The sequence below is a fragment of the Phaseolus vulgaris genome, chromosome 6 (genome assembly GCF_000499845.2).
Source record: "Phaseolus vulgaris cultivar G19833 chromosome 6, P. vulgaris v2.0, whole genome shotgun sequence".
Taxonomy (NCBI): Eukaryota; Viridiplantae; Streptophyta; class Magnoliopsida; order Fabales; family Fabaceae; genus Phaseolus; species Phaseolus vulgaris.
In genome coordinates this window covers 2,386,005-2,413,988 of record NC_023754.2, presented here as the reverse complement: position 1 = coordinate 2,413,988, position 27,984 = coordinate 2,386,005, and the positions used below count along the sequence as shown (strand labels likewise).

The 27,984-nt window shown below is 37.2% G+C and overlaps 1 protein-coding gene and 1 pseudogene across 2 annotated transcripts; one reads left to right on the top strand and one right to left on the bottom strand.

Annotated features, from left to right (window-relative positions):
* The first annotated feature begins 4,548 nt into the window (after window positions 1-4,548).
* Window positions 4,549-6,365, top strand: LOC137833207 (BAG family molecular chaperone regulator 2-like; annotated as a pseudogene).
* Window positions 6,366-24,506: 18,141 nt separating this feature from the next.
* Window positions 24,507-27,763, bottom strand: LOC137830934 (metal-nicotianamine transporter YSL1-like). Of its 2 annotated transcripts, none has more exons than XM_068638348.1 (6): window positions 27,255-27,763; window positions 27,002-27,140; window positions 26,546-26,640; window positions 25,996-26,130; window positions 25,614-25,912; window positions 24,507-25,521 (listed from the first exon to the last, which is right to left on the bottom strand). In XM_068638348.1, the coding sequence occupies exons 1-6, from the start codon at window positions 27,275-27,277 to the stop codon at window positions 24,590-24,592; spliced, it is 1,623 nt and encodes a 540-aa protein (XP_068494449.1). In that variant the 5' UTR covers window positions 27,278-27,763; the 3' UTR covers window positions 24,507-24,589. The 2 variants fall into 2 exon arrangements, with proteins under 2 accessions (XP_068494449.1, XP_068494448.1); XM_068638347.1 differs by having other exon boundaries at window positions 27,002-27,174; window positions 27,255-27,675.
* Window positions 27,764-27,984: the final 221 nt, after the last annotated feature.

The window sequence follows — 27,984 nt, the reverse complement described above, 5'->3', positions numbered from 1 at the left end:
ATTCAAGTACGCAGAAGTAAGTATTTACAAGAGTCACAGAGTTACAAAAATAGGCTAATCCTCATGAGCTTCTAAAGGCACGATTTTTCCTTCTATAATTTCGTTCATAGGGCTGCACCCAGAGACGTCGATCCCCGGGTTCGCACAAGCCGCTTGGGCAAGGGCCTCAGCAAACCCATTGGCAAACGCACCCGTGACGTCATGGACCAGCTCTTGCTCCGCCTTCTTGAAGTGTTCAGCTTGGGAGGCCAGCTCCTAATCTTTGGCCGTGAAAGCTTTGACCAACTCCGCCCGTAGCTCGGCTTCAAGCAAGTCAAAGGCCTTAACCTTAGCCTCAAGCAGGTCACAGGCCTTAGTCTTAGCCTCAAGTGTTGCCTCAGTTGCGCCCAGCTTCACCTCGCGATCAACGCAGTGAGCCTCGAGCTTCTTCATTTTAGCTTCAGAGGTCTTGGGAGCATCCTTGAGCTTCGCAATTTCCACACGAAGAGGAACAACCTGTCCCAAGAGTTCGGAGTCGGTTTGCCCCGCTTCGTGTAGTCTCTTGCTGGCGGCGTCTTTTGCTTGCTGAGCCACCTTCAAGGAATCCTTGTAGGCCTCCTCTTGGCGCTCCCAGCGACGTTTCTCCTCCTTCAAGGAGGCACACTCTTTCTCCAAAGCTTGAAGGGCAGAAAGCTCAATAGCCTTGGCCCTGGCCTGATCACGCCAAGAGTTGGCACAGGCAAGGAAGGCACCAAAGTAGTAGTTCATGCTCTCCTTCTTGGCCCCCTCAGATGGGCCCCCTGGCGACGCCCTGTGCATGTAGCCCTTCAGCAACTCTCAGACTGGTTGGGGAAGTTTTGGAGCCGGTGCGGGGGTAGGTGTGGGCTCAGACTCGACCCCACCCTCCAAAGACTGCTTGGAGGGTGCTCCCTTTGTGATTCAGCACCATGGTTGGAAGAGGAAGTGGAGGTGACGACCTTGGTGGTTCTTCTCCTCTTGAAGACTTGCTCTTCAGCAGAGTCCTCTTCGTCATCTGAAGGCACCACCACCACCCCTTTGCCTTTGACCAGGGGGGCTGGTGTTGCGGCAGTCTCAGCCAAGTTAAGGGGCATGGCCGTTATGGGAGGTGGAGTGTTTGGAGTGCGAGTTGGAGAAGGAAGAGTTTGTGGAGGTGTTGTATGAGATGGGTTTTGGGGGCGAGAGGTTGGGGAAGTGGGAGCAGGTTCGGAGGTTGGGTGTGTGGAGTCCCCAGCTCCCTTGGGCGCAGCTTCACCCTTGGTTTTCAAAGCTTGGGCGAGCCTTAGCCTTTTGTTCCTGTCCATTTTGGAATCTGCATCAAGAAAGCAAACAGAGCAAGGGTTAGGCGCAAGCTAAGCTAAAACATGAAGCAAATAGATAACTCACATGCAAGCAAGAGTGAAAACAAACAAAAGCAGAAATCAAAAACAGAGAAATGGGGAGTGGTTCTCGTACTAATGTATCTGGTGAGGGCCTCAACATTATATTCACAAGCTATCAGTTCTGCAATATCGAGGACCCCCACACTAGCCAAAACTTGGCAGAACTCTCGATCAGTTGAGGGCAGTTCATCCAAGGTCTTGGGCTTGGTCAGCTTCACCTCCTTCACCCAGTATAAGGGGAAGCCGTCTAGTGCAAAGTGGTCGTGTTCAGTACAACCCACTTTGAAGAATTTGCCTCTCCATCCCTTGTAGGATTGCTGGAATAGGGATAGAAGGACTCTCCTAGCAATACCGTTGAAGCTCACCCATAGACTCTTTCCTTGCTTCTTAATCTCGAAGAAGTGGAGGAAGATGTCCACGGAGGGGGATAGACCGAAGTACCCACACAAGATCCCGAATGCTTTGACGAACGCCCAACTATTGGGGTGTAGCTGGGCTGGGGCGACATTGATCTCTGTGAGAAGCTCCCTCTCGAACCTAAAAAAAGGCAAACACATTCCTATGCGTTTGAACACAGTTTGGTAGAAGAAAAAGAAGGGTACCCCGTCGTTCGACCTTTCGTCCACACAGACAGGTTCGCCTGGGGTGCAAGGGCGCACAGATATGTACGCGTCATGCCTCCTAGCAAAGGTGTTGAACTGGTAGACGTTTGGGTTGCCTACGTGGTCCCTCCAATGCTTCAGGGAGGTTAAGCTTGAGCACTCAGAGAGCAACTCATCGGGGGCCCAAGGGTATAGGGCTTTGTAGTTGACCCCGGGAGGTGGAGGATTGGCAGTCGTTTTAGTACACGCCATGGGAAAAACTGAAGAATGAAGAAGAGAAAAGGTTCAGCAAATGAGGGACGAGATGAGAAAAAGGGAGAAACCCAGAAAAACCCTACCCACGCGAGAAGTTAAAAAATGGGGAAAACGAAGAAATGAGAAGGAAAAGCGCGAATGCGAGGAAAATAAACAGGCCCAGGCAGTTATATCAATACAAAAAGTCAAGGGAAAGAGTCATCGAAGAAGAAAAACCATACCTTTGAGTGATCGGGTGACGAAGATTCGGGGTGCGAACAGAGAATGCAGAGAAAGCTTTGAGGAAGAAAGATGAACAGTGCTAAGGAACGCGAATAGTGATAAAACAGTAACTGAAGCGCGCGATTTTGAAAGACTTAACGTAAACTTGAGGAGCGCAAGAGGCGTTAAGTGTTGGCCGTGCGATTGGGCCACGTGTCAAGAGATTAAAGCGTGACTTAAGGTGTCACATCACCAACACAGAAAGTGTCACGTCACCAGCTCAGAGAATGTCACGTCATCAGAACGCCACGTGGACGGTAGGGCGAGGCCTTAGTCTTTTCGCTGAAAACAGTTGTCAGCTCAAGACTGGGGGGCTTGTGTACCGACCCATCCCCGGGCGTTGACTAAGGTCAAAGTCAAACACACGGTGGGACCCACCAAGGGGGCCCCAAGGAGGAAGGTCAGTGTGTTGACCGCTTTGGGCGTCACCAGGTATGGGCGTCGCCAGGCATGGGCGTCACTAGGTTTGGGCGTCGCCAAGTTTGGGCGTCGAAAGGTTGAAGCATCTCCCACCCTAAAGGCACGACCCGTTATTCTGAGAGTATGTTTCGGCTCGGATAGTGACACCCTCCGCTACCTACGAGTAGGGAAGACCGTGGAGGGGGCGTCCCAGCGAGAGGCCACGGTACGGACGAGGAGGCCTCGGGCCCCGGTACCTCAGAACAGTAATAAGGGAAAGAGAAAGGTGGCTTCAAGGCCATATCCCCAATACCAGTAGGGAGTAACCTGACTCGTGAAGTATCCACGCCACCTCTGGAGAATCCCTGGGATAGATACGACCCGGGAGAGGGCCACGCCCAGGGGTAATCCATGTGCATGGTACGAAAGGAAGGCTGATACACTCCTAGGGCGAGTGACTAGAGGCTGGGGGGCATGAGTTGGCACCCAGGTAGTCACCCCTTGCGCCGGATGCACTTCGAGGAAGGAAGACTTACACGCTGGGATTTCCCTAAGTTAGGTTACAGCGTCGTAAGGCCTTCCACGTGGAGTTGCGATTAAGTCAGAAAGGCCACGTGGCAGTAAGCACTGAAACCCAAGGTATATAAGCTTCTCTGAAAGCTTAGTGAGGTACGCTTTACACATTTTTACACACACTCTAATCATTTGCATGCTTACTCACTGTATGCACGAGTGATTGGAGAGAGAGAAGTTAGTTACAATTCAGTTACGCGCCTTCAGAGCATCACAGTTATGGTGCTTCGGTACGGAGGTGTTTGGTGTTCTCTGCTTGCTGACTTGATCGTCGGAGTGCAAACGGCCGTGAGGGCGCCCTTTTTTCTCTCTGTTTCAGGTACTCACGGCGGTGTAGGGTGAAGATCTGGAACCAAGACAAAGGTGTCCTTTTTACACGAGTCGCAGCTACGCGCGAAGCACGCTCTGGTCACCGCCAGGAACATATATTAAAGTAGAAGCTATACCAGATAACTTTTCATTATAAACCACATCAATTATGTGTAATTAAACAAGCCAAAACCTTAGTGGATGGGAGATGTTAGGATGATTTGGTGGTAAAGAAAAAAAATTATTATACAGAGGGAGATGCAAGGATGATTTGGTGGTAAAGAAAAAAAAAGTCATTATACAAGGAATGACTGAGAACCAATAAACAAATTCACTCCATCTTAAAACTAAGTACAAAGTTATTTCACATATAAAACTTTATTATGAATTATACCATTTGCTAAATCACTAAACTCTTTCCAGTATAAATTTATTTTTCTCATTTTTTAAATTTCAAATGTATACATTTATTTTAGTTTATAAAAAAAATATTTTCCCTTCACAACTACTCCTATCTTATACTATAATATTCCCTCCTTCCCGCATTATTTATTCCCATTAAATTAGTTTTGGTAGTTTGGTAGGTACGTGAGATCCCAATTCCCTTTTTAAATACTACTTGTTCTTGCTAAAGAGATGAAACCTAGAGAATTATTAAAGGTTTCATCTTCTTCCTTCTTTCGGGCAGGTTGTTAAAGCTTCACTACGATTATTCTAGCCTTCGCGCTACTCCTTCGGCTCTCGGTCTCTCAGTCTCGGGTGAATGTCAAATGAGGGAGGTACCTGTAGAAGACACTCCGACGCTCAAGTCAGTAAAAAGGGTATTCGGCACTCGGGAGTGTACAGTGATAACGACGTACCTTTCTTTTTGGAATGCATGCTATTTATATTATTTTAATGGGCTTACCTTATTGTGCCTGATTAGTGGAATGGATCACACTTACAGTCGTATTACCTAATTCTTAATGGTAGTTTTGTTTCACTAACCTTGGTTTGAGCGTTAATGAATTAAATGTGTCAGTCGGTCTGACCGTCCGTGGGGTCTCGATCAGCTTGGTCAAAGAGACCGAGTCATGCTATTGATCGGTCGATCCATGCCAGTACACTACTGATAAAGAAGGACAATCTTATACTAAATGTAGTGTGTGCGTGGATATCATATAATACTTAAAAAAAAAAATTACAACAAGAATTTGGGCCTACATGCTACGGAAACACGAGACTACTTTAGCCAGTAGAAATGTGGAACACCCATTTGGAACAATATTAGACTTTTGAGGCCAATCATGAGAGCTTTAACCATAATTTCTCAGTAAAGTCCGGTTAAGACTCAAGACTTGTAATTTTCATCATAACATTATAGCTCAAATATTGCTAAATACTTACCACCTAGTTACATAAAATGGAAGAAAACATTACCTGACTTTCACAACTTAAATTTTTTTTAAATGTTTTTCCTTAATTATATCGTAGTTAACCTTACAGCAAATTGAATTTCAAGGAAATGCCCTTTCCCTTTATGAATATTGTAAACTAAACTTCCAACAAAAGAATATTCTACTTCATTTTCTGGGTGCTTCGTTTTCTTTTCTATAATCTCAAACGTGTTGGATAAGAAATAATAAATAAAAAATCAAAAGAAGTCATTGTTTTTAACAAGAAAAATTTAGATACGTCAATACCAAACATCATTAATAGAGTCTTTAATATTTTGTCAAAATTGATGCTTTTTTGTAGACATTGAGAACAGATAAAGAAGGATAGTTGAGAAGTTAAAAATTATAAAGAAGGAAAAAACTTCAAAATCATTGACAAAAATAAAGTTGGAGGTTGACAAATTATCCAAGAAGGTACTTAGTTTCACAATTTATATGGGCAATTTCACTATTAATTTATGTGGTGTGGATTGTAGTACCTATTTTTCCTACTAATTAATGTCTTTAATTAATTGAAATTGGTTAGGTTGCAATTTTGGAGATTATATCAAAGTTAGATGTGGAGAATTTGATTAAAAATTTGATGAAAATATTGATCGCATTGGATGAAATTTATGATGCTTCCACAGGTGGGATTATAGTAGAGTTAAATGTGGAGAATTTGATTGAAATTTTGATGAGAACATTCATTGCATTGGATGAAATTTATGATGCTTCCACATGTGGGATTATAGCAGAGTTAAATGTGGAGAACTTGATTGAAAATTTGATGAGAACATTGATTGCATTGGATGAAATTTATGGTGAAGGTGAACTGAACTGAACTGAAACTACGGATAAGAGAGCAGGTATTAACTCTTAATCTTCAAAAATGAAAATATACGTCTGTTGATATTAAAAAATATTTGTCACTAACATTAGTTTGGAAAAAAAATTATGTGAAGGTTAGGAGAGTTTAGAAACACCTTGAGACTCTTGATATGTTTAGGATGACAAGGCAAAATTTAATTCCCCTTAAAAATGATGAAAACACGATTAAGATGCATTATCATAATGACTTTTAGAGGAGGCGGAGAAATCCTAAGAAGCAGCAACCAATGCAACATTCTAACTCTATTGCGGTGACCACAAAATGGGAAACTTTTGATTAAGGTAAGAATTTTAGATTTACAACAAAAATGTTTCACACACATTAAGAATATATTAGTGAGTTATCATGTGTTTTTGGATTGTTTTTTCTTAAAAGAAATAATTAATCTCTCATTCTAAGATTGCAAATTAGATTAATGTGTAATTCACATTATTTTCTCTATACATCTACTTGCACCTTTTAGTGTGTTGTAAAGGTGTTTAATGGTAGGTGTACAAAAATTAAGTAAAAACTGACTTGAAAAACCAAAGAGACTAAGAACTTTAAGAACGGATGACTGGTGTTTCATTCTTTATTTGCTTAGAATTAATGTCATTTCCAGGTAATTCTTCTACCATATTTTATAGTATTAATTAACTTATTTCAAAAAAATTATTATTTTTTCTTGCTATTTCTCTATCTTTATTTTAGAAAGAAATTGTATTATTTATAAATATAATTTCTTATTTGTTTTTCATATTTGCAATGTGAAGTATTAGTTGGTATTTTATTCTTACATTAATTTTTTTCTTTTGCATTATTTCGTGATTGGATGAACTTGTTGGTTATATTTTTCTTTATAGGCATAACCAAATTTATAATGGAAGGTCAAAGAATGTCCACTATCAACATATCATCATGATCACTGGATTGAATTACGATATTTGTTCTCTTGAGTGTTTGCACTATGGTGATCTTTAGAGTATGGATAAATTGAAAAGGGTAACAAGTATAGGTAAATTTCAGATTTTCTTTGATATCATATTTTGTTGGTTTCTTGACGATTTTTTAACCTTTTTTTCTTGTAGTGTGATTGGAGTAGTTTTGGGTCATTCTACTATTTTTCGTCATTCTACTAGATTAAGATGATATGTTAATATAGGTGACACATTTTCAAAGGAAATACTTCAAGATAAAAGAACTATCTTTTCTAAAGGTAAGAGAAAAGTTGTATTAAAGTATGCACAAGACGAGTCAATATGACCTCAAACTAGGAAGCTACTCATAGAAGAGCAGCTCTTGCTAAAAATGGTGAAACAAAGCATGTAAAAGGTGACTTTACTTCTAAGGTATACTGATGGAAACTGCTTTAGAAATCAGTTATGCATTAGAACTCAAATAATTGCTGGTAGTTATGTATTTTTGTTTCTGATACAACTAGTGCATATGCGTATTTGCATGTTATTGGAGACTTGTCTTTGGATGAAGGCAATTTGCCTTTGGTTTGTATCATTTCTTCCATTTCAACTAACTTTTATATCTTCAACTTACTTAAACAGTATAATTTCTTAAAAATTATATTTTATCAAAAAATAATCCTAGCCGTGGAGTTGATGAAACCAATTTTCTTTATCATTGATTAAAATTATATTAGAAATTATATCGTGATACATTAATACTATATTTAATAAAAGAAAGATTAATTTTGATCTTTAATTAGGGTACTGAAGATGCTACATAATAACATACCAACTTTATGTAAATGCAACTTTATGTAAATGCAGTGGGCAATAAGAATTAAGCTTAAATCTTTATGTTTATTATTCTAACACCTTCTATGATCTTAATGAATAAGACAAATGAATTAGTAAGTAATATATATTTCTTATTTCAATATAATTATTTGGTATCAATACGAAATTGTGTTAATTACATATTACACACATTTTTTTACATTAATAATTTAATGTCTATGTTTTTATTATGAAAAAAAATGATACCTTTATAGTATTACGAAACATTGAAAAGTAAATACAAAAAAGTTGAAGGGCAGTAGTGTATTAGTGTTTTGTTGTAGAAGAAGAACACAGGGTCTGAGAAAACTATTAGGCTATTTTGGTTCAATATTTTTATTATTTTCACTTACTTTTTTATATATGCACCTCCCATAAGTAACGGGGTTTTCAAACCGCTAGGAATAACGAGGGTTTTCAAACCGCCGGGGGGTTTCAAAACACCGGGAATAACGGGGGTTTTCAAACTATCGGGAATAATGGGGGTTTTCAAACCACCGGAAATAATGGGGGTTTCAAAACCGTCGGGAAGTGATTATTTTCCAGGGGTTCATAGAAACTGTCGATAATCAGTTAGTGACGCTGAATCTAGGAGAAAAGCATACCACAAATAATGCACTTAACGAATGCTAAAATCATCGAAAACGCTAAATATAACCTGTTAAAAATATTTTTTTTTAGTGTGTTATTTTGCATTGTTCTTTTCATCATAGAATAGGAAATGAAGTGATAAAACCCGTTGATAAATGGTTTCACAAAGTCGAATAAATTCTAATTGATATCATATAAATAAATAAATTTTAAATCTAACTCAATCTTATTTTTTTATGTTAATATATAATTTTTATCTACTTACTAATATTATTACAAATTATTAAATAGAAAAAAATTATAAATAAAATAAAATTTTAATAACTAAAATCTTAAAAAGTTAATTAAATATCAATTTCAAATTTATTTATCAATAATATAAAATATTTATCAACAATAATAGAAATCAATTTAAATATAAATAACTTTTCTAATTTCTCAAATAATATTTAATTTAATTTAATTAATTATTTTTTTAAAATTATTTTTTATTTAATAATTTTATTATAACATGAGTAATTTACATACTTTTAAAGTTTTACTTTAATATTAAAATTATAATTAATTTCTTCATAAAAGATATATAAATCTATCATAAAAAATTAATAAAATTCCTTGAATTTAAATTATTAATTAATTGGATTATACGAATAAAGGGGGAAATTTTCAAATTTTAAATATTTTAAAATTTATATTTATGTTGATACTTGTATGTGAGAAAAATAATCAATTAGATTTGTTAATTTGATAATAAAGTATTTTATATGTCAACATTTTATAAAAGCTGTGTTGGGTCCACCCTTTGTGTTAATAAATGTTCTACAGGTGAAAAAGCCACATGAAGAAGAAATCATTAATTCTTATGTAGAACATCTGAAAAACTAAAATCAATATATAGTATGAACTATTTAATATTGGAAAATTGGAACCTGATCATATGACAGAGAAAAGGAAGACCACTTTTAAAGAAGAATAAGTGAAGCTAAAATCTATGAAAGACATGTGTAGCTTAAATATATTATAATAGGCTTTCTTTTTATGAGTTTGATTTTTTTTTCTTTAATAGTATAAAATAAATATCTTCCTTTTCAAAATATAATCCCATAACAATTCATTTTATTATATAATAATAAGAAAAAATTTAAATTCGTATGTTTATTTATAATTATTATTATAAGAGTAACGAAGGCGCTACCAGTCTATTATTTAAAAAAAGCACAGGGTTGGATGAACATTTATGTTAGTTATATATATCACATTAATTTTTATTTTTTTTATCTTTATATAGTATTATTTTACTAATACTACATATTTATAAATACTTTAAATTCTATTTCACGATTCCCTTTAATATATTTTTATAGTATATTTTCTTATTTTCTTTTAATAAATAATAAAAATTATTATTTTTAAGTTTTTTATAATTTTATATTTATATAAATTCTTGTTTTATAAGATATTTAAATTTAGATGTTAGTGGAAAGAGTTTCTAATCACAGATTCATCATGCCTTAGAAATTCCCCTATTCATCCTTGATTCCTTCAAAATCCTCTTATCCACTACCCTCAGGTACAGACTCCGCAGATGTCATACTTTCTGAAGAATGAGGATTGTAGCATCTACAAGAATAGTTGCATTTAGATCTCTCTTCAAAAGGAGGGAGGACTAGGTATCATAGACATACGTGACTTCAACTATGCTTTGTTGGCCAAATGGAGATGGCGTTGGCTCTCGGATGAGAAAGGAAGATGGAAGGACATTTTGGAGTCGAAATATGAAGGAGGAGGCGAGGTTATGCAATCCTCTCTTAAGTTACAGTCATGGTGGTGGAGGGATCTCCATAAAGTATGCACAGAAGGAATAGGAGACGGATGGTTCCAAGCCGAAATGGGATGGATCCTAGGATCCGGTGACAAAGTAAAATTTTGGGAGGACGTGTGGGTTGGAAATTCCAACCTCAAATCCTTATTCCCCAGGCTGTATTCTATATCTTGTAATCAGGGTCAAACAGTGAAAGAAGTAGGTGAGTGGGAAGGGTCAGAGTGGCGATGGAATTTAAGGTGGAGGCGTGCCAGATTCGAGTGGGAATCAGTGTTGGAAACGGACCTAGTAATACACATATCTAGGGCTAATGTTAAAAGGCAGGAGCAAGACATTCGGGTGTGGGGGATCAATGAAAAGGGGTGTTTTTCTGTAAAAACAGCATATGCGAGCCTAACTAAGAGAGGTGATGGCACTCATAGTGAAGTCTTTAAACTCTTGTGGAAGGCCAAGGCTTTTCCCGCTGTCACGATCACTGCATGGAGGGCCCTGTTGGACAGATTACCAACTAGAGAGTCTTTGGATAGGAGGGGAGTGACGATGGAATCAACACTGTGCGTTTTATGCCAAACTAAAGTTGAATCTTGTCAACACCTGTTTCTAGAGTGTGATGCGGCTGTGCGTGTGTGGGAATTATGCTATAGATGGATTGGTATTTTATCTGTACAACATAATGCCTTAAAAAATCACTTTGAAAGCTTTACTTTGATTCAGGCCAGCAACAAACAAGACATGGTTTGGAAAGGTATTTGGGTAGCTATTATACGGAGTATTTGGGAGCATAGGAACTTGATTGTGTTCAAGCAAGGGGTTGCAGATGCAGAAGAGATGTTCCAACAAGTCCAGCTTAAATCTTGGTTATGGATGAAGAATAAGGCACACAAGTTCAACTACTCTTTTGTGGACTAGGTCTTAAACCCAATGCTTTGTATTAAGAGTTATAAGTGAAGATATATGGTATGGTATAGGAATGTTAGGAGGTTCTGATGATGATCTTGTGCACAGAAGGATTTACAGAGCTACAAAGGGTACAGTTTTGCTGATTATAGTTTGGTGCTCACGGCCCAATCTCTAGGCGGTGCTTTGCTCAAACTGCAGCTATGAGCTATAGGTGGAATGGAGGAGTTTTAGATGCTGGACGTGGTTATGGACGTGACTCTGGACGCTCGATGGGCTCACAGGGGTGAATGGTGCACTGGATTGGAGTGTTAGTATGGTTAGCTGATGCTGCTGTATGGGGTAGGGATGGCCTGGAACGGTATGCAGTAAATGTTACATTAGGTGGGTGGGGCGGAATGGAGATGCTGTAAGGTTGGTTTGCTGAAGCAAGGTCTTGGACCGAATGGGTGAAAAGGCTTTGATGGTGACACAGATTTTGGGTGCAGCAAGGGGCATCACGAAGTAGGAATGCTTTGTTTGCCTTTTCACATGTGTTATGGCAGGTCTTTGCAATCATAGCAGCAACACTCAATTCTCAGGGTGCAACACGGACACAGTGCTGAACGTGGAGGTAAAATCTGCTAGCATAATGTGGTAAGAAGTGAAGGGGTCCATGATTCTTTTCTGTTCTAAGAAGCTGAATGTGCCTATGGTTTTCAGTGGGAGACTTTTCTCCATCTCTGAAGCAATTATGCAGTGGTCATCTTCTTAGTTTTTCTTTCCAAGTGGACCACGTCTGATGTGGGGTAGGGGTCATTTTATAGCTAAGCTGTGTATTCACTGATGTAGAATGTTCTGTCATATATAGTTGTATGCTTAAGCTATGAACACTTTTTGTATACGGGTTGGGACACCCCTAAAGTGTCCCGTTCTATTTCATTAATTCCTTGCTGATAAAAAAAAAAAAAAAAAAAGATCTCTCTTCAAATTCTTCTTTCACTACTACCGAATGCAGTGCAACATTGATCTTAATTCTTTTATGGAATGTAACTTCATGTGTAAAATTTCTTTGGATATTTACGTTCGTCTTGATTTCACACTCAACAATTCTCTAATTGCCATCAACCTCCTTCTTAATTATCTTGAATGTTTATAGAAGCTTTAATTACCAGTTTTATTGTCATGTTATGATTATTATTATACTTATGAGTATGATTATCAATATTAATATAATTAATAAAATAAGAATTAATAACATTATTCATATATTTAAGATAATTATTATTATTAATATTAATAAATATTATATTAAATATTATATTAAATATTATTAATATTTTATTAAATATTATTAATATTAGTAAATATTATTAATATTATTAAATATAATGAATATTATTAAATATTATTAATTTTATTAAATGTTATTAAATATTATTAATATTATTATTACTAATATTATTCATGTTATTATTACTAATATTATTAATTTTGTTATATTACTAATATTATTATTATTCATATTATTAATATAATACTAATTATATTACTTAAATTATTATATTAATATTATTAATTTTATAATATTAATAATATGTATACTTATTAGTTATGGTAATTATTATTTATGAATATTAATTATGATTTTATAATTCTTCATATTATAATAATATTTTTAATATTATGTATATAATTATTATGATAATAGTTGGTAGGTAATAGAGATCCGTGAGTGATAGTTCGTAAGTAATAAAGATTCATGGGTAATAGTTCGTAGGTAATAAAAATCTGTAGGTAAAAGTTTGTAGGTAGTAATAGTTGGTAAGTAATGCTGAATTTATCTACGGATTCAGAATCTGTGGATAATATCCGTAGATAATGTTGTTTGTAGGTAATATTTATAAGTAAGGCTGAATTTACCTATGAATTCAGATCCGTAAGTAAAAATTCGTATATAATTGAGCACCTGATAGAAGAACACAACTTCATCATAAGGTATTGTCCTATTATTGTTTACTTCAATTAAACTTTTTTATCCACTATGCAACATTGTTCAAACTTTATAATATATGTGAAGTAGCTAAAGATATATTTATTCAATACTAATATGTTGTAGAATTTTTTTAGTAGATTAGACAACTCTTTTATTCTCTGTGGATACTGAACATGGTTGGAAAACTAGACCATCTAAATGTGTGCATTGTAATGGTTGGGACATTCATGATTACTTTGACCTATAAAGGAGCAATGATGAGTTTTAGAGTCAGAATGTCTTGCAGAAGGGAGAGATACAATTTGAAGAGATATTGAATTTTATCACTACCTTATTCTCCGAAATAGACTCATGCATCACCTTATTGAAGTACTAGACATGGGGTAAACAAAGACTTATTCTAAAAATTGTTCAATAATCTAATAAATCTTGTTTAGGAGAACAATACAACATAATACCTCTTGAAGGACTTGAAATTAAGGACACACTTTCAACAGTAGGGAATGTATGCTATCGTAGGTCTCTTGAAGGTTGGATTAGTGTACTAAATGTCTTATTCTATGGCTTTAAGCTTCCTCAAGTTTGTTGGAGTAAGACGAGGTCATACGTGATTTGGGTTGACCTCGTAGACGGTCTTTTCCATTAAATGTATATAAGGTGGAGCTACCAAGTCTTAGTTATTGAGCACTTGTTGTAGAAAGATTTTCTGAATTCCCTGTTAGAGGTCTTTTTATGCTGCGCTGAAGTGTGCTGTGGAGCGAGAGATGACGTTGAATCTTTGTATGACGTCCATATTTCACTTGCTTATTCACTTTCTTCACATCAATCACTTATTTGAGACTTGCCTCAATAACTTGTCTCATATTTTATTCTTCGTTTTCCTTTTTAACGAAAACCTTTGACTTATTAGCAACTCCCTTTCATAGAAAATCATCTTCTTTTAATAGTAATCTTTTTTTATTTCTTTTTTAATGAAAGATTAAGGAGATTTGAGGAGCGGAAGCATTCAAAAATCTCAATAGGAGTTTCAATAGATTGAAGTGGATTCAAAAATCTCAATAGGAGTTTCAATAGATTGAAGTGGAGTTAGAAGTTTGTGAGTGAAAGGTGAGACACACTCTTATTTATAGACTTAGATGTCTAAAAATAAGAATTTTAACCTAAAAATTCTCCATTGGCAATGTGACAAGTGGTGTCACATGTTCTATGCTCATGATCCTCTCAAATGAGGTTGAAAAATGTCACCTCTTAATTGGTGGGGATCCTCTCCATTAAGAAAGAATCAAGTGGGTGTTCATGCTTCTCATGCCACACCCATGCTTCCCGTGCCAAGTTGTGAGTCCCTTTACAATACGCACCTACTTTATTGCTATGCACACCCGCTCTTCTATTATCCCAAATACAAGGTCTAAAATTAAAAGAAGACACAATACATGACCCAAATAAAATCCTAAATTACTTTATACAATTATTTAAACTAAAGTTTGACTCTAAAAGATATTGACTTGGTCTTGTTGAAGCCTGAGTTTCAATATTTTTGTAGTTGTCTAACCAAGGCTCTAGTATTCTTACACGATGTGGAGGTCTCCTTTGAGATTCTTTGTACATTCCTTCATCCTAAACTTGTCCTCTTTATTGGGCCTACAAAAGATAGACAGAAGTCCAATTAGGCCCATATGTGCTAATAAGTCTCTGAATAAAGCTCTAGGTATTCTTCCTCCAAATTTTGAAGATGTTGTGACTGGATGGATTCCATCACCCTTCTTCTTGGACTTGGCTAGAGTAAGATGTGCGTGGAACCTATGTAGAAGGTTGCATGTGGTCTTCAGTAAGTGCAACAAACTCTTAAACTATTTTAACATCCACGGATGTGAGATCTGAGTAGACGGCCAATGTTAGAGTAGATGGGTCTGCACCATACCATGTTAAGACCCATGTAATCTAACTAGTCTGAAACCACTAGATATTTCCTATATATTATGTTTTGGTGATAATGATGAATGTGACTAGTACATTCTTATATGTTCTTTGTTATGAACCTTATAATATGTGTTTTGTGTAAGTTACAACGCATAAGACCTTCCAAAGGCTATATAAACACATGTTAAATGATCTATGATATCTTTGTCTAAAAGTATTATATGTGGTAAGTTTATATCTTCCAGTTGTAAAAATGCTTTAGTGTGTCCAAGGTGCTTCATATATAAAAGCAAATATTTTCACAAACGTTCATATTGAGATTAAAAAGGAAACAAAAGAAAAGAAAAAGTTTAACTAGTTAGAATCACATGAAATTTTTGTTGTATATATTTGGATTGTTTCCATGTTAGACTTTGCAACACTAATATACAACTTTCTAATCTCGTATATGGATAAATGGATATCAAGTCATACAAAATTGATTTTGAAGCAACTATTAAAGCTTGTGATTTGAATGAAAAATCATTTGAAGAATATATGGAGTAATGATTATTAAGAGCATTCATAAAAAAAATTGGATCAATTTAGATTCTTTTTCCATAACTGAGTATTATGGTTTGAGATTTGACTTAATTATCTAAATATTACTATATTACTTATTATTTCACTCATAAATGAAAATATGTGTGTGAGGAAAATCTAACGCGTCTAACTTGTTCATGCTTATGAATTTATTGCTATACGAGTAACACAATATATTTAACATATGAATAAGGTGGTGGAGGAAACATTGGGATTAACCTTGTTTTTCGGGGGAGGGGACAAAGAAGTTCTAAACAAAAAAGGATTATCTAGTATTTATGTCACATAAGGTGGTGGAGGAAGCATTGGGATTAACCTTGTTATTCGGAGGGGACAGGGAAGTACTAAACAAAAATGATTATCTAGTATTTATGTCTCAATGTATAAATGCAACATAATCACATTTATTTTTCATTATACTTGTATATTTTATTATAAGTCCTTTCGTCATATAAAAGAAAGAAAGGTACAAATACATGTAATCAAATTGTTTAGTATTATATAGAGTATTAAAGACAACAAATCTTTAATTATAGTGGTGTAGATAATGAAATTATTTATCATTATACAACATTAGGTTGTTATGTAAAAAGATAAGACTAAATACATGTATTAATAAAAATTTATACAAGTGATTCAAACTAAGTTGTATAAATTGGTTGGGTTTGGTTCAAATTTTTTGTTTGTTTAAACCAGAACAAACCGAACTACATTTAATTTAAACCAGACCAAACGTAAAATGGAGGTTGGGAGAGGAGAGGAGTGCACAACAGTGGGAGACCCCCAGATACTTCGTTTGCCAACTTGCTTAAAAGGGTTTGTCGAGTGTTGTGTACGAGAAAAAATAGGATGTGATAAGGTGGATGCACCCACGAGGTACTACGAGGATGCACTTGGGAGGATGAGTGCCATCTACACCACTGGAATGATGGGAAGGATCAGGGAGAGTGGAGAGACGGATGTGTTTGTGCATGATGTCAACAAAGTGGTGGAAGATAATTTCTCCAATGCATTCCTCTACGAATGATTCATCAAGAAACAAGAAGGAAGGTTGAGACACTTCGCCATTCCCAGCTTCAGGAACAACCCTCACCTTTTGGATGGACTATTCTGCCCTCCCCTACCCCTTCCTTCCTGATCCTTCCTCATGTACTCTTCTTCCTTAAAATCCTACCTGGCTCAACTATTAAATAACTTACTACATTCTACATACATTATAATTCAAAATGGTGAAACTCTGAAAGTAATGTCTATAAAAACAATAGTCTGATAGGGAGCCTCCGTGCGCCTTGTAAGATTTTATTGACGAAATATATAGGTTTTTTAGTCTTTCCTCTGTCTTTCAAAATAACCACGCTAATTGCTCGGTTAGTTATCGAGAAATACAGTCGAATGGGGAGCTTCGGAGTAGGTTTACTAAGTGTGATTATGATCCGGTCGGTCATCGGTAGTCGGTGACGTCAGCAAAGGATAGCCACATGGATCGTTCTTAGTGAAACACGTGGGTCAGGGAAGCAGATGAGTCATTGAGAAAGTCACCCAGGGGGGTGATCGGTGATTAGGGGACGACGGTCAAAGAGGATGCGCGATCAACACCTAGATCAGCGCCTGGAAGCCGAGGGCGTGGCGCTATGGTGCACCGATCGGTCATCCGGTGTGAGCGATGGTCATCGGGTTTTCGTGTTGTACGCAGTTAAGCTGGAAACGAAGGACGTTTCCCAGCGAGAGCGTTGCATACGAGCCTTGTGTGGCAGAGTATCAGAGAAAGGAGAAGTTATGTGCTTTGTAGTGCCGTGCACGAGAGTGGCCTAAGAGAGCTAGTAAGCCAGTCGGTGATCGGTGTTCTCTTAACCCATAACGTGCATGGTGCAAAGCGGAGGTGATCGTTCACACAGTAGGTGATGCATAGTGCGTGCGCTTAGCCAAGCCACACTTGGTATTCACGCTGAGGTTGCACGAGACGCCTAGTGGAAGAAACGCACTAAGTTACTTCGTACACGGATAACTTAGGCGCGCAACAGAGTATATAAAGGCATTCCGCGCTCATACAGAGGGAGGTAAGATTCATTCTTGCAAGTTACTAGTTTACACACATAGAGAGAGAGAATCACAGAGTGCAAACGAGTCTCGCTGAGATTCTTAGTTCTTAGTTCTTTGGTGGTTTTGCAATCGGAGTGCAATCGGCCGCTAGAGGCGCCGTTTGGTGTGTTTCGCAGGTTTGCTTGGAGCGTTCTTGCGGAAGACAGATTATATACTCTTTGAGATTTCTGAAAGCCTCCTCGCATTCAGCTGACCAAATGAAACAATCATTCTTTCGGAGGCATTGAAAATAAGGGTATCTCTTATCCCCACTGGCCGATAAGAAACGCGATAGAGCAACCATCCGACCGTTCAACCTTTGTACTTCCCTCACATTGTTGGGACTTCTCATGTCTATTATAACCACGCATTGGTCAGAGTTTGCCTCTATTCCTCTTTCAGTCAACAAGAAACCGAGGAAATTTCTAGCTTAAACACTAAAGACACACTTTTCGAGGTTAAGCTTCATACTATGCTTCTCTATTGTCCTGAATAGTTCTTCTAGGTAGGCTACATGAGTTTTTGACGTAACAACCATGTCATCCACGTATGCTTGAACATTTCATTCTAATATAGGTTGTAAAATTTTGTCCATCATAGCGAAACACTTTTCCTCGTTGAATTTCATGCGCCTTTGCACCACAGGCTTCATCTTTTCGCCCATGGTCAAATGATGACACAGGAATCGGGATCGATGCCTGACATTCAGCTGACCAAATGAAACAATCATTCTTTCGGAGGCATTGAAAATAAGGGTATCTCTTATCCCCACTGGCCGATAAGAAACGCGATAGAGCAACCATCCGACCGTTCAACCTTTGTACTTCCCTCACATTGTTGGGACTTCTCATGTCTATTATAACCACGCATTGATCAGAGTTTGCCTCTATTCTTCTTTCAGTCAACAAGAAACCGAGGAAATTTCTAGCTTAAACACCAAAGACACACTTTTCGAGGTTAAGCTTCATACTATGCTTCTCTATTGTCCTGAATAGTTCTTCTAGGTAGGCTACATGAGTTTTTGACGTAACAACCATGTCATCCACGTATGCTTGAACATTTCATTCTAATATAGGTTGTAAAATTTTGTCCATCATAGCGAAACACTTTTCCTCGTTGAATTTCATGCGCCTTTGCACCACAGGCTTCATCTTTTCGCCCATGGTCAAATGATGACACAGGAATCGGGATCGATGCCTGACATATCAATAGTTGACCATGCAAAGGCATCCATATTCTTAGATATGATCTTTTGGATCTTTTCTTCCAACTCCTCGTGAAGTGATGCATCGAGCTTGAATTTTGAATTGTTTATTTCCCCCTCTCGTACTTCTCCTACAGGTTCAGGACGTCTACCCACAGGGGATGGGTGGTCTATCTCCGTGTCTGATCCTCCCATGCGAGTCGTGATAATGTATGTACCTCTTCTGCTTCTCAAGTTGTTATCATAACACTTTCGAGCTATTTTTCAATCCACTTTAATCTCAAAACATGACATCTATCTAGCTGTCCTGATCAATCAAAACTAGATACAATTGCACCCCATAGTGATGACTGACAACACCACTAGGTCATCTTCATGTCGAAAGAAATCTTTAGAATCTGTGGGTGTGAAGTAAAGAGGGGACCAATGAGGTTTTAGGCTTTCGAGATTCTAAGGACAAGATGGCCTTGGAGTAACGCTTTCGACTAGATGTCGAAGACCCCCCTCCAGAGAACCTTGTTGCTATGGTGTTGAAATCTACAAGGATTGGGGCTTCGTAGTTGCATCTTTTTGGTGCGCCTTCTCCCTTTCGTTCTTTCTCGTGGGAGTCCTCGAGATATTTTTCCAAAAAAAACCCTCTTTGACCAACTTGGCGAGCTGATACGCCAAGGTTAGACATCTCTCAGTGTTATGATTGTGGGCTTGGTGGAACTCCCACCATGCTTCCTTTTGTTCGCCTAGTATCCGATCCATTTTCTTTGGAAACTGCAATTTGTCCACAATATCTTCCTTTGTCATTAAGTGATTTATATGACGTGCTAAACTTTGGTTGAGGTAAGCCATTGTCAGACTCATCTATCATGCCATCTCTCTTAGCTACATATTGTTGATCAAGAGTGATCAAGTGCTTTGAAAAATCCAAATCCTATGTGTTTGATGCAAAACTGGTGTTGCTACTGTGTTTTGGGAGGGATATGGGTAGAATAGAATGTGATCCACTCCTTTGTTGAATCTAAAACTGATGTGATTTAAAACCTTTTAGAAAATAAAGTGTTTTTCCAACTAAGTGAAAAATAACCTGTTGTTTTGTCGAATCAACCGGTTGTTTTACTCTTAGGAGTTTTTGAAAAGGTGGAAAATTGTTTTAGTTTGGTTGACTTAACTTCCAAACCAAACAATCGGTTGTTTCGTGGTTTTAACCGATTGTTTCTTTGAAAATCCTAACAAAATTCTGTTTTGGTTGTTGAATGTGCTTTAAATGATTTCCAACTGAATACGTTTCTTCATTAATTGCTTTGACCAAAATTTGGAATATATAAATGGTTTGTTTATGCTTTCAAACAAGAAAGAGAAACAAATTTGAGTTTTTCAGTTGTGACAAAGTTGATTTTGAGATTTGAACATTCACATCAAGCTTTGGATTTTCAAAGATAGTGGAATAGGATTGCAATTGTATTGATTTCAATTTGTACTGTAAACAAGTGTAATCCCTTCTCAATCTACTATAATTCTGGTGTTGTGTTGCCAAAGAGTGTTGTGTGCTCTTGAGGTGGTCAAGATCAATACTCTTGGTGTGTTTTGCCAAAGGAAGTGTGTTTCTTGATGGGTTTAAGGTCACTACTTTGGTGGTTTGTGTGTTGTAATCTGATTTGATTACTTAGTGGATTACCCAGTGGTTTTTTGGGGACTAGATGTAGCTCTTGGCTTAAAAGTGAACCAATATAAACTGTTGATGTATCTCTCTCTTACCCTAAACTCATTTAAATTCTGCTTTAAGCTTTTCTGGTATAAACAACCGATTCTTTTTCTGTTGCTTTGCTGTTTTATTGCTTATATTCTTGGCTAATTTGATTTCTGTTCTGGATTCATTCAAAGGATTTTGTTAAACATTGAAAAGTTTTCAAAAACCTCTCTTAAACAATTCACCCCCCTCTCGTTTAAGGCCATATATTCTAACACATATAAGATGTATCTCTGATCGGATCACCAACTCGAGGACATCTCAATACTTTTCGAGCGATGCTCCTGTCAGTTCTTCTTGTACCTTTCTTGCTTTTGCTATTCATTCACCTCATTTCTTTGAATTGCTTCCTCTGCCTTGTAATGGGCTGCTGCTTGTTCCCGTATCCTAGCCATGGATTATGCCCTGTTTAGAAATAATAAATCATTAAATGGACTGACTTGGAGACCCTTTACAAATGTAGCCACTACCATTTCTTCATTTGAGTTTTAAAGATGTACTGTGATGTCACAAAAACAATTCAAGTACTCTTTTAGGGATTCCCCCTTTCGCTACCTCACATCGAACAGGTCGGGCAATCGAGGGGGGGGGGGGTTCAACTTTATTGGCTGAGAATTGTTCGTTAAACACCCTGTAGTGTATCCGTTTGAAACAAGGTAATGTATCCGTTTGAAACTTCGCTACACCATTGAAGGGTTGTCCCTGTGAATGTGCCCATGAACATTTTACACCATACAACATCCGACCCCTTGGAGACTATCATTTAGGCCTTGAATGCCTTTAGATGGTGATGCAATCCAAGTTATTGATTGTGGAGTTGAATGGAGAAAGGTAGTGGAAGGACTTGAAGAAAGAAGCACCGAATGGCAATGAAGGTGCTAGGGTTCGGTGGTTGGAGGTGCAAGGAAGGGGAAGGAGGTTTGGCCAACCTTCCAAGGTTCACTAGGCCAAAAGAGGCTCACTAGCAAAGAGAGATTTAGGAGAAAATGAGCTTCTAATTCAGAATACGTCATTCAATTAATGGAAAATCTGAATACACGAGGTTTATTTGAGGTATGTATAGATGAAGAGGGCGAAAGTAGCTTGCTCCTTAAACTACCATAATCCTAGTTATGCAAGCTTAACTATGGTGAAGTTTGGTGGCTTAAGGAGGATTGTGTATGTCCTTTTAAGAGGCTATAGAGACCCTTACTTGTGTAACAAGTGAGGGTTTCTGGAGTGTCTTTGATTCATCTACAAAATACTCTTGAAAGTAAATGAAAATACATGTCTTATACATGAGTGTTCTATTATTTATACAGACAATAATCTTCTGTGTTTATTCTTGTGTATGGTGGCTTGGATGGTCCTTTATCAGATGGCTTTCAGGATCTTCCACAACAGAAATGGTGTGACCTTTGAGGTGATGAAATGAGGTGGGATTGGTTCTTCCATAATTGCTTGTGCAAACGACTGAGAATTGTCTCGTGATGACATGTCTGGGGAACAAGCTCGTACGTTTCTTCTCCCTTGCCTGTGCATTGTCCTTCACAACTCTTCGTTTGTTCTCTGCAGTTCTTCATTCACTCGGACCATGTCTTCCATCAATTTCTTGGAGAAGTCTACCTCCCCTCGAAGTCGTTCTTGATTTTCCTGAGATTCTTCACGATCGGAACGGATTCCTCACACAGACGATCTCGTTCTTGGCGAAAATCCTCAACCTATCTATTCGTTTCTTTGTTATCCTCTTGAAAAGTTCGTATCGTTTCCATGATTTTTTGTAAGTGGGTGTGTCTTCTCTGTCTGGCATCTATATTCCTTATCTCGTATTCCTCATGTTGTCTAATTACTAGGGTTTGTGTTGGATCAATTTTACCTACCCCATAGTGGGCGCCAAATCTTCTCTCCAAACTGGAGGTCGAGAGCTTGAAGGTGGTCTCTGAGAAGATTCCCTTGTAACTACAACTTTTAAATGTTCTGGGATAACAATGACATGAAGGGAGCTCCACCTATTGACAATACTCCGACGATCAAGTAAGTGTATAGTCTGTATTGCCTAGGATAATGTCTGCCTTTCGTTTGAGGATCTCTACTCTTTTTGTAACGTTGTTAATCCCCCTTTTAACAGGAAATCACAACAAATTTCTTAATTGGATTTTAAATCAAGTACTTATCAAGGATGGTGACATGCAAAATATCTTACTTCCCGTGTTTCAGACTAGGCGTATGTTGAATAAATAAATATTCCAAATAAATAGGCATAATCATTAATGAATAACATGAGTTAGAAACGATGTATTCATCATAACCTTACCGATCTGAACCAACCTACGTTAGTTGAGTATTCAAGCATATTGATCAGGCGCTGCTTCGATTACTTTCGGACAGTACAATATTATTATACACAATATTAAAGAAAACAAATATTTAATTATAGTGGAGTAGATAATGAAATTATTTATCATGATACAACATTAGGTTTTATGTAAAAAAGATAAGACTAAATACACGTAATTGGTTTAGTTTGGTTCAGATTTTTTTTTTTTTTTTAAACCAAATCAAACCAAACTGCATTTAAATTTTATGTTTCATTTAGAGGTATTTTGAACCCAAAACTAAATCAAATCACATTGCGAATACCCATGACTCTCATATTCATGAAATATATAAGAAGACTTACATTTTTTTTTAAAGAATATGGTGTTTGGGATATGAAAGATTGAGAAGAAAAATAAAGTTGTGAAGGAGGCACCCTTGAAAAATATCATCGATAACCATTCCTAAAGGAAGGAGTAAGGAGAGTCAAACAAGTATTATAGTTCTAGCACCCAAATACAAATAGATACTTTATTATATCTATTGATGGCTTGACTCGCATGACATGACATGACTTTATTTTGTAGGAAAAAATTTATAGTATTTCATGTGTTCAAAATTTTTTGAAGCACTTGTTGAGAAATAAAATGACATATTTATAAAATTATTGAGAAGTGACATGGGAAAGGAGCTAATGAATTCAAAAAGTTTTGTGAAGATCACGGAGTAGACAAATAATTGATAGTTGGCTATATACTTAATGATGTATTCGAGAGAAAGAACCTAATTGTTATGAAAATGACAAAGTTCATGTTTTTTTTATAAAGGAATACGAAAGAGTTTTGACCAAATTAGCATTTTACCAACTAAATAGATGTCCAAAAAATTGTGTGAAACATGACACTATTTGAAGCATATATTAGAAGAAAATCTCACAAAAGTTATGTGGAATGACACCATTGAATCATATATTGGAGGAAAATCTTCACTGAACCATTTTAAATTTTTGAGTGAATCATGTTCTAAAATCAAAGAGAACAAAACTCAAAGAATCAAATGAAAGGAGACATCTTTAATGGTTATATTTCCATTTCGAATGGTTATAAACTTTACAACTTAAAAGACGAAAAAATGTGATATAGGGGAGATGTTATATTTGATTAGTAAATTTCTTAAAATTAATAAAAAAGTTGAATGATAAATAAAACTAAAAAGTTTGAATGATATTTTTATAATTGTGTTGTGAAACTAGAAAATGTTGAAAAGGAGCTCGGGAGAAATATACGAGACAACATGAAAATATGGTAAATTGAATGTTTGGTGAAAATATGTTGAAAGTTTTAATATAACTATTTATATTCATTACTTAAAAGTAATCTTAAGTCTTCAAATGTACTACAACATCATGAAAGAGAAAAGTAGAGATTAATTCAATTATCGTATATCTCAATATTTTACCAATAAATTGATTTTTTTTTCCATGCTTAATTTTAAATGTAGCTGAAACATATCACTTATATCATAAATTGACATCTTGGAGAGGTTATAGAATAATGTATTTTATTTGAAATGAGTGAGAAGATTGTTTCCCTTTTAAGATAGAAAAGATGAGGCAATGAGTGTGGCTTAAGAAGGAAAAAATTTCATGCAGATAGGAGGGTGAATTTTGGCAAGAGCGAGAATGGAAGCGGGAAGCGCCCACAGGCCTTCCCCACAAATGAGTCCAGAGGCAGTTGCAGAAAGCATGGTCTCTGCTCTGTTAGGGTTGACTTTGTGCCACACATAAACCACCAAACTTCCCAGGCACATGTCGATGGCGAAGTAGGCCCCAACCAGAAAGGGTATAGCCATCACCATGGGCAAGGGCATCCACTTCCCAATCTTCTTTGGGCAGAGGTCCCTCATCATGTTCACCGCCACTGCCAAGGCAAAGAACCCGTAGCAGATCTGCAGGCAATGCTGGGGAAGAGCTGAGAAACCCTCCACGCCCAGCACCGCCATGTTTCGGTAAATAAGCGCGTAGGGAGCCTTGAACTCCCCGTGTGGGTTCCCCACGTCGAAGGCTTTGTAGAAGAGAAAGAAGCTCATGGGAGCTATCACGCACCCCAACGCAGTCCCGATCAACTGCCCTACGAACATGGCCTTCGGAGAACTGCGCGTGTAATACGCCGTTTTGAAATCCTGCATCAGAGTGCATGCCACAGACACCACCGATTTCACCAGACCGCAACCTACCATTCCCGCCACCACGCCGTTCTCTCTCCCGCTCATGGCTGCCACCACGAAGAGCGCCACTTTGCCGTAGTTGTGGGCCATGTTCATGTCGGTGAGACCCGTTCCGTAGGCGTTGCAGAAGGCCAAGGACGGGGCCAGAATGTAAGCAACCACCACGTAGAACCACTTGAGCTCAGGAAACATTAACGGGATTACCACCACGGAAACCGCCGACAGCACTATGTATCCGCCGCTTCCAATCCACATCGAAATGTTGTCCCTCAGAAACACTTCCTTTTGTTTAAGCTCTTCCCCGTTGTTATTCCCCTCCTCGTCTATCGCCGCTGCACGTTAGAACCACAGTATATATATATCTCTCTCTTCCTTTTTCTTTTTGTTGTTAAATTGATTCAAAGTAGTGTGAGAGTTGTCTTACCACTTTGACGGTTCTTAATTTTTTGAAGTACGCTGAGGAATGAGGAAAGAAGAATCTTGACGAAGTTGTATAGGCCATCACCCAGGATGAGAGAAACTGTTAGAAAGACCTTGTAGCCGTACAATGCCTTCATGTTGCTCTCCTCTAAATTGGTAGGGAACCATTGCCCCTTACGCTGATCGATGAGTGGCCACATCAGTCCAAAGGAGAGAACTGCTCCCAGCAGCAGAGACAGATTCACCAGGTGTGGGCAAATCATCCCTGCCCCCACATATGTCATGTTAAAATCGAAATAGAATCTGCAAATTCAAACAAAACTAGATTACATTAGTACCAATACCTACGCCACCAATATTACTTCCTTAAACTTTCAAGATCATACGTTTGCTTCCAAGCTTGCAATCCAAAAGTAGGAAACTGTGCGAATCCGCAGCTCTGTGTCCCTGAGAAAAACCACTTGAAAAACCCCCACAAGAAACTCATGGAAAAATACTTCAAGAACCCGCTAACTTGCTTCCTGCAATACAAACAACTCATCTCTATCATTCTCTCTGTTTTGCTTCACAAGTGATTACTATTAGATTGAAAAGAAAACTTATTACATGCAGTTGCTCAGTTTCTCACACAATTTTTTTAGCTGTTTTTCAAATTTTCAAATTTAATTTTACTCTTCTGACGGGTATCTACTTAAAAATTCACCCAAGTAGATAGTTAATTAATCATCTCCACCCACACAAGTATGAGTGCATGATATCTTATCACTTCCTGAATCAGAAAAGCTGTTATAACTCCAATTTTAATTGGTAAACAATATAAAAACAGCAGATTCCATAAAAAAATTATACTAATTATTAAGAGGTTTTACTATTGGAAAATAAAAAAAGTTAAAAAAAGAAAGCGAGCAAATTTTGATGACTCAACAAAATGTGTACTTGGCCATTTTGTCCCCCTGTGTATGGAAACCATTAATGAGAACAGCTGTTGCCAAGCCACTGGGAAAAGTCAATTTGAGGTCAACTATCATGATCTGTTCAAGAAGAGACAAGTGTCAGTCAGTAAGAGGGTGCCGCTGATTTCTTCTACCTTCTGTGCTTAGGATTTTCACTTTTATCAATGGTTTTTGCTTGAGACTACACAGATACTTATTTAGTAGGGTGATAATTAATTTGAAGTGAATTCACTTTGACATCCACATGTGATGGCACAAAATAATTTCTTAATATTTTTTTATTTAAATTAGATTTTTGAAAAATCTTTAAATTTTTTTAAAAATAACTTTTACATAAAAATAAAAATAATTTTTTTTATATTTTTAAAATATATTTGGAAGGTGATGATATAAATATGATTTGAGTGGTGATGAGAGGATGGTGATATAAGGAGAGTACCTTTCTGAGTGGAATCAAGATAAAGAGGCCAACAAAGCAAACCACAAAGAGGAAGGCAGTCATCCAACCAAATCCTGGATCTCTGATAGTGTTTGGATTGTTACCCTCAACCCCCACTCCAGTCAACTCATATGTCTTCCTGTTTAATCCCAAAAGATAAGAAGCAAAACCTCCTGCAACACACATATATGTATGTATAGGGTAAAACATGTGCAAATTTACATCTATGGATTTGAAAGCTATTATCATGTACCGTGAATGGCAATGCTGTAGCATGACACAGCACAAGTCTGTATTATGGTGTTTTCTTGGCGGGTGAAGGGTTTGGACTCAAAACCAGCCTTGTGAAGCAATTTGTTCCAGCTTCTGATAAACAAGTAAGCAAGGAGAGCAGCAGAGACATTGAAGTTTGGAACTAATCCAGCTGAGAGATTCAGCTTCATGGCTATTATGCTGTACATGGTTCCAATTACCATGCTCACCACTAATCCTCTCACTGTTATTTGCTCTTTCCATGACTCACTTTTCCTCTTCTCATCCCATTCAGTATCCACCACCTCTTTCTCTTTCTCTATTTCCAGATTCTTCTCTTCTCCTCTACTGAGATTGGTTGATGAGGAGATCATCTCACCCACCCTTAACTTTCACTCTGCACACAACAAGACAAAGATACTGTAAGTATTGGCGTCTATTTATAGGAGTGGGAGAGAGAGAATAACCGTCACTTTCCATGATTACTTGCACAACAACGTAACAACCTTCACCCTTTTTCAACACTAAACTTCTTTAATTATTGACTTCACTTTGGGTTAGTAGTAAACCCTTATTTTAAAAAAATAAGTGTTTTCTTTAATAAAATAAATAGATTCAATTTTTTGTTGTGTTTGCATATATGTTTAAAAATAAGCAAAGCAAATCTCTGTTTTTAAATTACTAATATATCACCTTGAATAAGTGAAGTGATTGGTTGAGATTTTTTGGTC